The 12995-nt window shown below is 43.7% G+C and overlaps 1 protein-coding gene across 1 annotated transcript in view; it reads right to left on the reverse strand.

Annotated features, from left to right (window-relative positions):
- RPS6KA5 (ribosomal protein S6 kinase A5) overlaps positions 1 to 2814 on the reverse strand; it is a 164631-nt gene extending 161817 nt beyond the window's left edge. Inside the window, exon 1 of the mRNA XM_070594422.1 lies at positions 2389 to 2814. Coding sequence (XP_070450523.1) covers positions 2389 to 2491 — 103 coding nt within the window. The 5' untranslated portion in view covers positions 2492 to 2814. The remainder of the gene's footprint in view (positions 1 to 2388) is intronic.
- Between the last annotated feature and the right edge of the window lie 10181 nt (positions 2815 to 12995).

The following is a 12995-nucleotide window of genomic DNA, read 5'->3' on the forward strand; positions in this document are numbered from 1 at the left end:
AGCACCAAATGAGTGATTTGTTCTCTAAGTTACACTGGATTAATTCACATACATTAAGAAAAGATATTGTTATGGAGTGATTTTTCAGATTTACATTCAACCAACATTTCCTGAGTGCCTAATACATGCCAAGCAACCTGCTTAGCACTTTTCCAACAGGGACCCATTCAATTCTCACATTTTGTAGATGAGAGAAGTCAGTGTGCAAGAGTGAAGTGGCTTGCCCAACTCTACAGAGCTACTGGGTGGCAGAGCTGAGACTCAGAATTAAGCCTTCCAATTCTATGTCCAGGTATGCCATGCTACTCAGTCTACACAACTGGAACAATTTCCATGTCCTTACATGTGACTCTTACTGCCTTTTTATTCATCCTATGGCACACAATGCAGTGTTGGGCACAAAGAGGAAATCACCAACTGCTGACTTGATATGACAATATGCGTGTCCACATTTTGAGAAGGGACCACATCAGATCAAATTACTTTGGTGCCTATTATAGCATCATGTGCTAAGAGGAGCGCAGTTGGCTGAAGATGAGTGAATCTTTCAAGTTATATTTTAACAGCGTTTTTGACCACTATATCCGGTCAGTTGTTCCAACGTTCAGTAATAAATCAAAATGACTGTTCGCTTCCCTTGACAGCTAACAGTACTAATAAATTCAGTATAATCTCACCATCCATCAGAAAAATTTCTAAAACGCAAACTTGAAGCTGACGATTCACACAGTTAGTAGAGAAGGGGAAATAAAGCAGTACCATTGTTGTCTACAAAACTAGCAGTGTTTGCAAAATACAGAAACTGAGCAGTTGGTTGACTACTAATAACAAGTAGGTTGCTCCTTGGTCATTTAGCAAAAAGCTGTGTGTTGCAACATGGTCATTGGCTGAGGAGCATATGGCTTCAAGTAGCTTTTGCTGTACAGCACCATTCTACATATATAAATCAGTGAATTGTTATGTAAGATAAGAAAAAGAAATTCAAAATCTCCATACCAGAAAGCACCTGACACTGAGCCTGGCACAAATCAGATAATTAATACTGAATAAATGTTTACTGAATAAATGATTTAACAGCCCTTTGAAAACATCAGTTGTCTGTTAGCTTGAGATAGAAAAATCAAACCAGCCAAACCTACACAGGCTATGTTAGAAACTCAAAAAGATTACAGAGTAACTGGCTCAAAATACAAAACAAATTCACAAGGACCAAAAAACAATGTTTAAACATGCTGAAATAAGTGAGCATGCATTTGACATCCCTCTTAAATTAAGTCTGCCACATTGGCACTCAGGGGAATGCTAACCCACAATCTCATCAGAAACAACAAAAGCTAAAAGAAGGAGAGCAGATCTAACTTTACAATCTGTTGGAAACAGTAACAAGGTGTACTAGGCGTACACCTGAAACCTGCTGTATAAACTCTGTGTCCACATAATAAAAGATTATCCCAATATGCCAAAGCAGCTGAATCCAAACCCTTAATAAACGCTCCCAAGAACATTTCAGCGTAATAATGAACAACTCATGAAAATGTATTACCTGCTCTGAAATGAAAAAGTCTCTCTAATAGGAGACTGGGCTCCACAAATATACACCCGAAATGGACTGATCAGTCCAAATAAGCATTTTCCAAAATGAACAACCTGGACCCACACAACGAATAAAGTAATCTAACAAGTAGAAAGCTTGTGACAACTCTAGTGATCTCAAACACTAGAACGTGAGCGCTTAAGCCGGCTAGTTAGTCGCTTTTACCTAGAGCTTTAAATTTAAAGAGCCGTCTTCTCAAGAGACGTTTCAAAGAAATTCAAGGCCAAGTATAGTATTTCATGATAATTGCAAATAAAAGCATTCAGTCCCTGGAGCCCGCGATCCCTCTTTATCTCACTGGACTGGACTCATGAAAAGCCCGAGGGACGCCCATCCTGTTATGTCGTAAGGACCCCAGCACCTTAGGGGACGGTTCCACAAACCCCCGCCGGGACCACCTCTAGGGAAGCAGAGGGGTGAAAAAGGGCATCACGCTTCAAAACAAAGCGTCGTTCACCCGACTCTGAGGAGGGCGCACCTTTCACCCCCGACAGGATGCAGTGACAGATGTGTCACCTGTGCGGGAAGGGGGCGTGAAGACATCCTCGGAGACGAGTGCCAACAGGCAGCTGTCGGCTGCTCCGCGGGCCCCAGCGCCCCGCGCCCGTCGCTCATTCCCGGGCTCCGGAAAACTTTCGGCGCTGCCCCGGGCGCGCCCCCACCTGCAGGACCCCCGGCTCCCGCCCGGCCCGCCAGGCCCCCCCGCCCCGCGCCCCCCGCCCGCGCGAGCACCCGCGTGCCCTCGGGGCGCGCCCCCGCGCCGGGCCCGGCCGGCAGAGGGCGGGGTCGCTCACCCGTCCGCAGCTCGTGCTTGACAGTGAGGAGCTGCTCTTCCCCGGCGCCGCCGTCCCCGCTGGTCCCCGCGGCGCCGCCGCCGCTGCCGCCCTCCTCCTCCATCTTCTCCCTTTTCGGATCCCGCGGGGTTCTACGAGGGGACCCGGGAGACCGCGCACGCCCGTCCCGTCACAGCTCCTGCTGCAGCCCCAGGAGCCGGAGTGCGGCGGCTCCAGAACTCGGACGCCGAGACGAGTCTCTTTCCCGCTCTGGCCGCACGGCTCGCTCCTCCGCCTCCTCCCCCTTCGGCGGGCACCGCTAGTACCGCGCAACCAAACCGCCCCCTGCTCCGCCGCCTCCTCCTTCAAGCCGCTCCGCCCACAGCCAGCAAGGTAGAGGAGCCATTCGAGCCGCCACCGCTTATTGGGCCCCGGGTGCGCGCATCTGTCAACGCCGGCTCCCATTGGACAGTCCGCCCTGACGCCGCACGAGCTGCCCCGCCCCCTCCTCGAATTGTTGTTGCTTGGCGGGGAGGCAGGAGAGGGAGGAGCGCGACCGCCCCGATTGGTGAGAGACCCGCGGTTCTGCCCCGCCCATTTCCCCTAATGCGCACGCGCAGTCAGGACCTTCCCTTCCCTGACCTCCCCAGAACGGTCACACCCCTTATTCCCCAGCTTCAATCTGTTAGTAAACAGTATCTAGTAGTCAGGAGGCGCTCGGGGTCTGTGATTGGCTACTGCTGAAAGAGGCGGGGACTGCTGATTGGAGGATTTGGGCCGCCAATCACCATGGATAGAGGAGGGGCCTGGAGGAAAGCGCTTCTCGTACACGTGTTTGCAGACGTACCTGAGCGTGTCGGACAGCGATCTACAGATGTGTGACCAGCTGGAAGATAGCATGTCTTAAAAAGGTGTTACTCGCCTTGGTGAGCCCTAAACAAGTTAAGTGAAGTTTGTGCTTAGAGGTAGTTCTTAGTGCAAAAATTCACAGTCCCAGCTCTCCATGAGGACTTATGCAAAGAATAGACCTTTTCATTTTGTACAGGTCGCATCTTAGGCGCCAAAAGGATACAGAGATCAATAATAGAATAGAACCCCTTCCCCTAAGCTGCTTTCAACAGAACGTGAGAAATAATCTGTGTATATACATAGGAAACTATAAAGCAGAATTTGAAATAAAACAGTGGTACAAACTGTTAGAGAATCACATCGATGGCAATAATTATTCTCAGCAGAGGAGATGGGGAATGCTTTTAGGGCAAGGAGATATTTGAGATAACCAACTTAAAGGATGCGTAAGCAGACATTTCATATAGAGATGGTAGCTGTGAGCATAGGCCTGGAAGTAGAGAAGATGAGGGTGCTAAGTGACTGATAAGGCTGGATGGAACTATGATGTAAAGATAACAGATGAAAAAGTAAGGTGCGTTAAGATAATGGAGAACCTTGACTACCATGCTAAGCCGTGCAGGTTTTATTTAGTGCAGGATGGGGAGCCTCAAAGAGTAGTTACAGTATCAAAGCTGTTCTCTTGGAAGTTAGCTCCGGTTTTAGTGAGACGAGTGGACTGAAGGGAGGAAGAGAAAGATAGCAGGGCAAGAGTGCTGTTGCAAGAATAGAATTTATGAGGGCCTAATTTCTGGCAGTGGACATGAGAATGGGAAAAGGAGAGGATTAAAAATGGACGCTTGAACATAATTCACATAGAAGTAGCCTTTTAAACTAAGCATGGATTAGATCAGAGGTCAGCAAACTTTTTCTGTAAAGGGCCAAATAATAAATATTTTAGGCTTTGCAGACCATATGGTCTCTTTCACAACTACTCAACTTTGCTCTTGTAGCGTGAAAGCAGCCATAGACAGTAAACTGATGGATATGGCTGTGTTCCAATAAAACTTTATTTGTGGGCATTGAAATTAAATTTCACATAATTTTCACATGTCATGATATATTCTTCTTTTAATTATTTTTAACCATTTAAAAATATGAAAACCATTCTTAGCTCTTAAAAAAAACAGGCAGTAAACCAGATTTGGTCTGCGGGCCATAGTTTGCAGATTCCTGGGTTAGACTGGCACAGAAGAGAAAGCAGAGAAGACTCTGCAGCCCCTTCAGGTTGCCTCAGCTCCCTGGACTTACCTGCCTGGAACATTTATCCCAGTAAACCATGACTGCCTACTTCCTCGTCGTTCTCCTCCACAAGTAGTGTGCTGTTTGGAGCCAGAGAATGACTGTGTGCAATTGTCCATTTGTTCACTCAACAACTTTTAAACCAATTATGTACTAAGTACTGTGATAGATGCTCGAGGGATAGTGGGAGCCAAACAAATACAATCCTTGCTCCCACAGAGCCTACTGTCTAGAAATGGAAATAAATATTAAATAATCACACACAGAAGTGTGAACTTTCCATTGTGACCATGCTGTAAAGGAACATTATAGGGTGCTACAATAGAATATATCACGAGGGCCTAATTTAGGTTGGAGGAACATGAAGGCCTTTCTAAGGAAGTATTATTTAAGCTGATTCTTTAAAGATAAGCAGGTTTTAACCAGGATGTGGCAGAGACTGGCCTGGTGCTCACCAATCTCGTTTCCTCTTCCTGGACACACAGGAAAACTACCTTTTTCTCCTTTGCAGTTAGGCTAGGGTCATGTGACTGTGATCTGGCCAATGGGGTGTGGGCAGGCATGATGTGTGCCATTTCCAGACCTGGCCAGAAAACCCCATGCATAATCCCTCACAGTCTCTTCTCTTTCCGCAGCAACTACAAAGGCTACATTTTGAGTGTGGAGGTGCCCACAGTTTAGAAGAACCCTGAACCCCTGAGTCTCCCCTTCAAGAAGAGCCACCCTGACTACATCAGACCGTAATGTGAGCAATAAATAAGTCTTTTTTAGGCATCAGCTACTGAGATGTTGGGGCTGCGAATTGTTGGGGGGAGAAAATTCTAGGAAGATGCCCATGTAAAGCCCTGAGGCAGACAAAGAGCCTATTGTATTTTAGGGATTGAGAGAAAGCCAGTGGGGCCATCACACAGTCAGCAAGAGATGAGGTGAGGGAGGCAGGCAGAGACCCAATCATGAAGTGGTGTTTTAGGCCTTATTAATATTTCTGGAGTTTTTCCTGTGTGAAGTCAGAAGCAATGGAAGGAATTTAAACAGGGGAATGATATAATTGGGGTCGTATTTCAAAAGGTCACTGTGGTTAGTATTTGGAGACTGGGCTCAAGGGAGCAAGAGGCGATACAGGGAAACCAGTTAGGAAGTTATCACTGCAGTCCGGGCAAAAGGTGGTAGTGGGTGTGGTAGGTATGGAAAGAAATGGAATGTTTCGAGATATATATTTTGGACTTCATGTAGGATTACATTTGGTGGGTGAGGAAAAAAGGAGCGTCTGAAATAACACCACCGTTTCTAACATGAGCAACTGGGTGGATGGAAGAGGATGGTGGTACCATTTAATTAGAGGGATAAGTTAAAGGAAGAGCACATATCAGAGAGAATATCGAGAGTTTAATTTCGAGACATCCAATGCCAATATTAAGTATCTGTGTGTCTATGTGAGTCTGGAGTTCTGCAGAGAGATGTAGGATGGAGACATAAATTTAGGAATCACTAGCATATAGATGGAATTTGAGGTCAGAGGTATGACTAAGATTTCCTAGGGAGAGAATGTGCAGAAGGAAGAGAAGAAGATCCCATGACTGAAGTCTAAGGAATTTCAACATTGAGACGTTGGATTGTGAAGGTGGAACCACAGGTATAGGGGGAAAACTCGGAGAGTTTTAGATCTTGGAAGCCAAAGTGTTTCAAGAAGAAGGGAGCGGTCAGCTGTGTCACATGCCCTGAGAGGTCACATAAGATGAGGTCTGGAAAGATCCCATGAATTTGCCAACTTGGGTGCCATTGGTGACAATATTGAAAGCAGTTTTGGTAGAGCAAATGAGAGGTGAAGGAGTAGCAACAGTATGTGTGGACATATCTTTCAAGGAGTTTGCCTCTGAAGGAAAATAGAGAAGGAAGGCCCTAACTGGAGGGATCCAGAGAGTTTGGTGTTTTTTACTTTTTGTTTTCAAATAATTTTAAAATTGCAGAAGAGTTGCAAAAGACAGTATAGAGTTTTCACATACCCTCCAAATCAGCTTCCCCTAATGATAATATGTTACATACCATAGTTCAGTCATCAAAAGTGAGAAATGAATGTTGGAATAAAATTATTAAATAAATTACAGACTCGACAGATTTCACCACTTTTTCCATAAAAATGGTTTTTATATTTTTTAATGGTTGAAAAAGAATTAAAAGAAAAAGTTTACTGTGATATGTGAAAATGATGTGAAATTTAAATTTCAATGTCCATAATGAAATTTTATTGGAACACAACCATGTCCTTTCTCTGTGCCAGGCTCCAATCGAGGATCCTACATTACAATTAGTTGTCATAGCTCCACAGCTTCCTCCAATCCGTAGGAGTTCCTTAGTCTTTCTTTGCCTTCTATGACCTTAACTCTTTTGAAAGGTGCTGGTCAAGTATTTTGTAGAATGTCCTTCGATTTGGGTTTGTCTGATGTTTTCTTATGTTTAAATTGAAGTTACACATTTTTGGCAAGAGTACCACAGAGATGATGTGCTGTTTGTCAATTCATCATACCAAGTGTACAAGAAGTTTACATTCTTTTCTTTCTTTCTTTCTTTCTTTCTTTCTTTCTTTCTTTTTTGGTGAGGAAGATTGGCCCTGAGCTAACATCTGTTGCCAATCTTCCTCTTTTTTTTTTTCCTCTCCTCCAAGCCCCAGTACATAGTTGTATATCCTAGTTGCAGATCCTTCTAATTCTTCTATGTGGGATGCCGCCACAGCATGGCTTGATAAGCAGTGTGTAGGTCCGCACCCAGGATCTGAAATCGTGAACCCCAGGCTGCTGAAGCAAAGCACAGGAACTTAACCACTGGGCCAGAGGGCCAGCCTCCAAGAAGCTTATTTTCTTATTACTTGTGATAGTAACCTTGAACACTTGGTTAAGGTGGTGTTAGCCAGACTTCTCTACTCTAAAGTTATTATTTTTCCCATCGTAATTAATAACTATTGGGAGGGCATGTGAGATACTTTTAGACCATGCAGATATCCAGTTTCTCCTTACGCTTTTAACCACTAATTTTAGCATCCATTGGTGGAGCTGCCTACAGCAGTTATGACTGTGATATTGTAATGGTAATTTTCTATTCAATTGTTTTTTAAGATGAGGAATACTGGAACATATCTGAAAGGTGATGGGATAGGTGGATAGAGAGAGGTTGGAGAACCAATGAAGAGAATCTGAAAAAGTGGGCCGGGCTGGGAGCCTGAGCTGCTGAGAGCTTTGCCTTTGATGGGAGGAGGCCCCAAGTCCTTCACTGTGGTGGGAGAGAGGGAGGAGGGGCTGGAGGCAGGCATGGACCAGCTTGTTAGACGAGGGGGTATCTTTGTCATCTCATCTCCATATCCCTGGCATCTAGAATAGGCTCTAGCCCAAAGTGGGCTTTCAATAAATGTTTGCTGAATGAATGAATGAATGAATGAGAGAGTTGGAAACCTACATTTACAGGATGGATATAAAAAGAGGAGCTAATTGAGGGTGTAATCTCAGTAAAGCAGGAATAGGCCATATGAGCTGACCCCACCTGCAGAGAGTTAAAAAACACTCAGATGTCCACACGTGTAGCAAAGAGTTTATTTCAGAGATGCATGCCCTGTGCTGAGTGATAGGGAAGATGGAAAGAGATGGACTTGAGGTTTGAGAATAGTGGAAACAGTCTGGAAGAGTCACTGTGGAAAATGAATATAGCGAGCCAGCTTGGATAACTGCTGACGAGCACTGGGGGCTCCGGTGGAGTTAGGAATTCTGAAGCAGGAGAGTTAAATGTCTTTCCCTAGCAACTTACCTTCCCCCTCGGGGTTGGGGATTAGTAGTTGGACAAGAACCTGGTTGAAACCATGACCCTGGGGCCCAGCCAGGAATCAACTGCCAGCCTGGGAGAATAGGATGGAGTCCAGGAGCTGGAGGTAACAGATGAAGAAAACAGCAGTTCTCAACCTTGGCTGCACATTGGCATCACCTGGGATACTTAAAAAAAAATACTCCCACCTCTGAAAAGTGTGACTTAATTGGTCTGGGGCAGGACCTGGACTTTGGGATTTTTTTTTTAAAGCTCCCCAAAGGATTATGCTCTAGAACCAATTTTGTACTATACAGCTCTAAGCTACAACCATTAGAACAGTGGATGGTAAATAAGAGCAAGTTGGAGTTTTGAAACAATGGCAACTTTTCAGAGGTAGTGAGGATACTGGATGGGGTAGGAAGAAAAACTATAAATCAGTGGCTGAAAACACCAAATAAAACTGGCGAGCAGGGGCCTCACTGATTAGACAGTGATGTGAGAGGACGGCTTGGAGTCAAAGGAGGGAAAGTTGTTGAAGGGGCTTGAGATAATGGACAGTGGTCTGAATGTAGCTGCTGGAATTGAGGAAAATATCCCTGCTTCCTCCTGCCCTGAGAGATGGACAAGTAGGGAGGGGCTCTGTCCAGGAAAGGGCTGGCATAGAGAAGGCATCCAGAAGAAAGTCAGGTTTCTGCTAAGGCCAGGAAGAGTAATAGAGGAAAAAGCTTGAAAATATGTCTGTTCCCCTGAGAAACTGCCTTTCACCAGGCTTGCTGGGTGGGGCTCCCTGTTCACCCCCTTATCCGGTCGTCCCATGCTCTGTGGTCTCACTTATACTTATCATGGGTGGGAGGGCTGAAGCAAAGTGGGAGGGTCTCTCTTGGAGTGAGCCGCTAGGACTTAATGACCTCATTATTCATGCAATGTGAACGGGAGGCTCCTCACCTTTGGATTTATAAGAATTAGGAAGCACCAGAGGCTCACCACATCGTGCCCTCCTTTAACTGGCTCTGTTAAAACACTCAGATGTGTACTCAGATAAGAAAGAACTTCTTTTGAAAAGTCAAAAACAGCATTATCAACGTCTTGATTCTGGTTTTGGTCAGAACCTTCACTGTCGGGTACAGCTCCAGTAAATTTAAGGAACTCGCTGCAGGATACAGAGAGCAACAGAGTTAGGGAGTGTGAAGTTCATACTCCCAGAAGACATCCATCCACGGCTGAAGTTGACATATTGCCCCTGTTCTCAGAAAGGATGCTGGGAAGGCACACACACACCTTGAGTTCACAAATGGGAAGGAAATTCTGTGAGGGGGCAGCAGCATTTAGGCAGTTTTCTCACTCTACCCTCTGGTATCCCAGATAGTACCTGCAAAGCTCAGAAACTCTCCGAATGTGGCAGATCAGGAGCACTTGGCTGAGTCAGAAGGTCTGGTCTGAGATCTGGCTGTGTGGACCTGTGCCAACCAGTGCACAGCTGGGAGAGACTTTGGAGGCACGCACATCACATACATATCCAGTTAAAGAGAGTAAAGATAATTTTACTCCCTTCCTCCCTGCCCCCACCCCAAATCGTCCGGAAACAACGAAAAAGAAAACAAAGCAAAAACGCAGAAAAAGCCCCGGTTTTAATGAAACAAGGAAACTCTCAAAACCTCAAACCACAAACCATGAAGTATGCCTGCCAAATACTGTAAAATCTGTACTGAAATTGCTAAAATGCTGAGAGCCACTATGCACTGCCTCCAGCCTGAGCAAGAAACGTACTTCCTTAGATGTTTGTGTCACAGTCCCAAGGGACCGAATCATTGATCCTTGGAATGGAGAGGGGTTTCCCAAAGGTGAAGGGGACTTTTATTACTAGGGGCACAGGAGATAAGTTTAGGTGGTACACAGACAGCCATTTAATTATATCAAACAACATAATGAAAAAGTGATTCGTTTGGAGTTCTCTTTCACTTGTGATCAAGGAGAAACTCTTGGTTTGGTGCCAATGGTCTTTAACTTATTTCTAATTTGTCCTAATCTCTCTTTCTAACCAGGAAAATAGGGACCTCAGACAGCTTCCAGCCAACCACTCTATCTAGCTAGAACATACTACCATTGTTTTGTTTTCATTGTGTTTATTTTAATAGTTACTTCCTATATGTGGCAAGTGATACTGGCGTTTCATTTATGATAGTGATATGCATCCTTTTTAAATAAGTAAAAACTGGTTCAAAGAAGACTATTGACTATAATAGAGGTGATATGCAGATGAGGCAAAAATTGCAGACGTGGTACTCAAATGATTAAAAGTTAGATTTCAGTAACCATATCCAAGGACCCCGCAGGAGAAACAGGAAGTGTTCTTGCAAAGAACCAGGATGATAGCAGGGAAGATGGATATCAAGGAGAAACCATGCTGATGGTTAATTATTTCTATGGCCTGTGACCTGGCCTCCAAGCCTAAAGAATCTCTTGGAGATGAGAGGGTGAAGGGGATGGAAAGGCAATTGCTAGATTATGACCCAGAGAACCTAGACTGAGAGGGCCTTGCTGGGGGCCTCAGTCACCTCCTGAGAGCCCACACCTGAGAATCTAAGAGACATTCTCTCAAGGAGAGGAAATGAACAGATTTGGAAACACGCCGAAGTAAAGCTTTGCAGTGCCTCAGCATCCTTCTTTCCCTCCTTCCCACGCTACTCTTTAACAAATAATTCTCCATCTCAGTGGAGAAATTTCAAAATTACAAAAAAAAACCTCAGAGGATGTTCAAGGGTACAAATAAGGTATTATATAGCAGCAAAAGAGGATAAAACTAAGTGGCAAAGCCCAAGAAAAGAGAGGCAAGACGCTTTAGAATCAACCAAAAATAGAAGGAACACAGATTATAAACACAATGGAACAATACAGAAAAGAACAAAGAGATGTTAAAAATTATAAAAATGTGATACTTACAGAAAATAAACAACAGAGATCCAATATATGAATAATTGGCATGCCTGAAGAAGGACAGAACAAACAGAACAACAGAAGAAACTTAACTGAAATGAGGACTCGAGTCAGCAAGTAGAAAGCACACACTGAGTCAAGGTGAAATTTGTTCAGAGTGATCAATAATGAAATATACCAGATAAAAAAATCAAAAGCAACACTTAAATGACAATGAAGCAAGGTCTACAAAAGTTAAGAACGTGAAAGTGTGACTCGTGAATTTTATATTCTGCCAAGCTGTCCTTTAAGTATAAAGGCTATTGGCAGTCTTTCTCTGGCATGAAACGACTCAGGGTTTCCACCTTCTTGAAAAAGTTCTTTATACTGAAATCCAGTCGACCAAGGGATGAATCAAAATGAATCAAGACAAGAATTGAGGATTTAAAAAACAAATATGGAAGATGAGTTTTGAATTGTTTTAAATACAGAATTAAGACTAAACAGCTGTGGAATTTATGGTTAAAGAACAAAAAGTAAACATTGGAAACTCTTACACTGTAAAAATAATTATATACCTAACAAAAATTGGGAAGTGAGGGAAAAGGGCAGTGGGACGAGTTATAAGTATGTAATTTTACTCATCTTTAATGGCAAGGAAATAATCACTAAAAAAATGAAATGCATGAACTGCAGCTTTTTTGAGCAAGCGTGATTCCGTCGTCTTGATGATTTTTATATTAGTTTTTCTTATCTTTAAAGGGGATATTTTAAGAATTTTTATGGTATAGAAACATTTAGCTAAAGTTAAGCAACTCCCATTTTACTACAGTTTCTTTTCCTATGAGGTTAATTTTAACCATTTTACTTAAAAGAAATTTGCAGAGTAAAATCCCACTGTCGTCTATTGATCTTTCTGCTCTTTCTTTGCATAAGGACCCGCTGAGATGGCATATTCCAAATGTTGATGGCTGTTTCTGGAAAGTGAGATTTGGGACATGTTTTTGAAAAGCTTCCTTTTTCATACTTTTCTATGTTATTTTTATCATAAAACACATATAAAAAGAATAGTCATTTCCTGAGTAGTGTGGTAGAACAATAAAATGGCGCCCATGACCTTTGTCCTTTGGTGTTACTCCTATGATTATGTTGTGTTACACAGCAAAAAGGATTTTACAGATGTAATTAAAGTTACTAATTAGTTGACTTTAAGACTGGGAGATGATCTGGGCGGGCCTAACCTAATCACACGAGCACTTTAAAAGCTGAGAGTTTTTTCTGGCTGGTAGCAGAAGTCACAGAGATTTGAAGCATGCGAAGGTTTCAATGCAAGAGAGATATTTTGATGCTGGTTTTAAGATGGAGGAGGCCACATGGAAAGGCCCTGAGAGCAGCCTCTAGGAGCTCAGAGCAACCCCTTGCCAAAAAAACATCAAGAAAACAGGCCCTCAGCCTTACAACTGCAAGGACATAAATTCTGCCAACCGCCTGAATGAACTTGCAAGTAGGTTCTTTGCCAGACCCCCTAGATAAGAGCCCAGCCTGGCCTACACCTTGATTTCAGCCTTGTGAGACCCTAAGCAGGGAACCCATTTAATCTGGCAAGTTCTGAGCTACAGAACTGTGAAATAATAAAGGGAAGGGTTTAGCTCATTTTCACCAGCACCCCCTCTTCTCTTTCTGTAGTTGTATAACTTCTTTGTTTTTCTGTAGGCTACCTGTGTTGCACGAATACACCTTTATTTCTTGTTCCATCAACTAAAGATAGTATCTCTTGACTGTTCACTTTCTAAGAT

This window comes from Equus przewalskii, chromosome 25 (genome assembly GCF_037783145.1).
Source record: "Equus przewalskii isolate Varuska chromosome 25, EquPr2, whole genome shotgun sequence".
NCBI classification, from domain to species: Eukaryota; Metazoa; Chordata; class Mammalia; order Perissodactyla; family Equidae; genus Equus; species Equus przewalskii.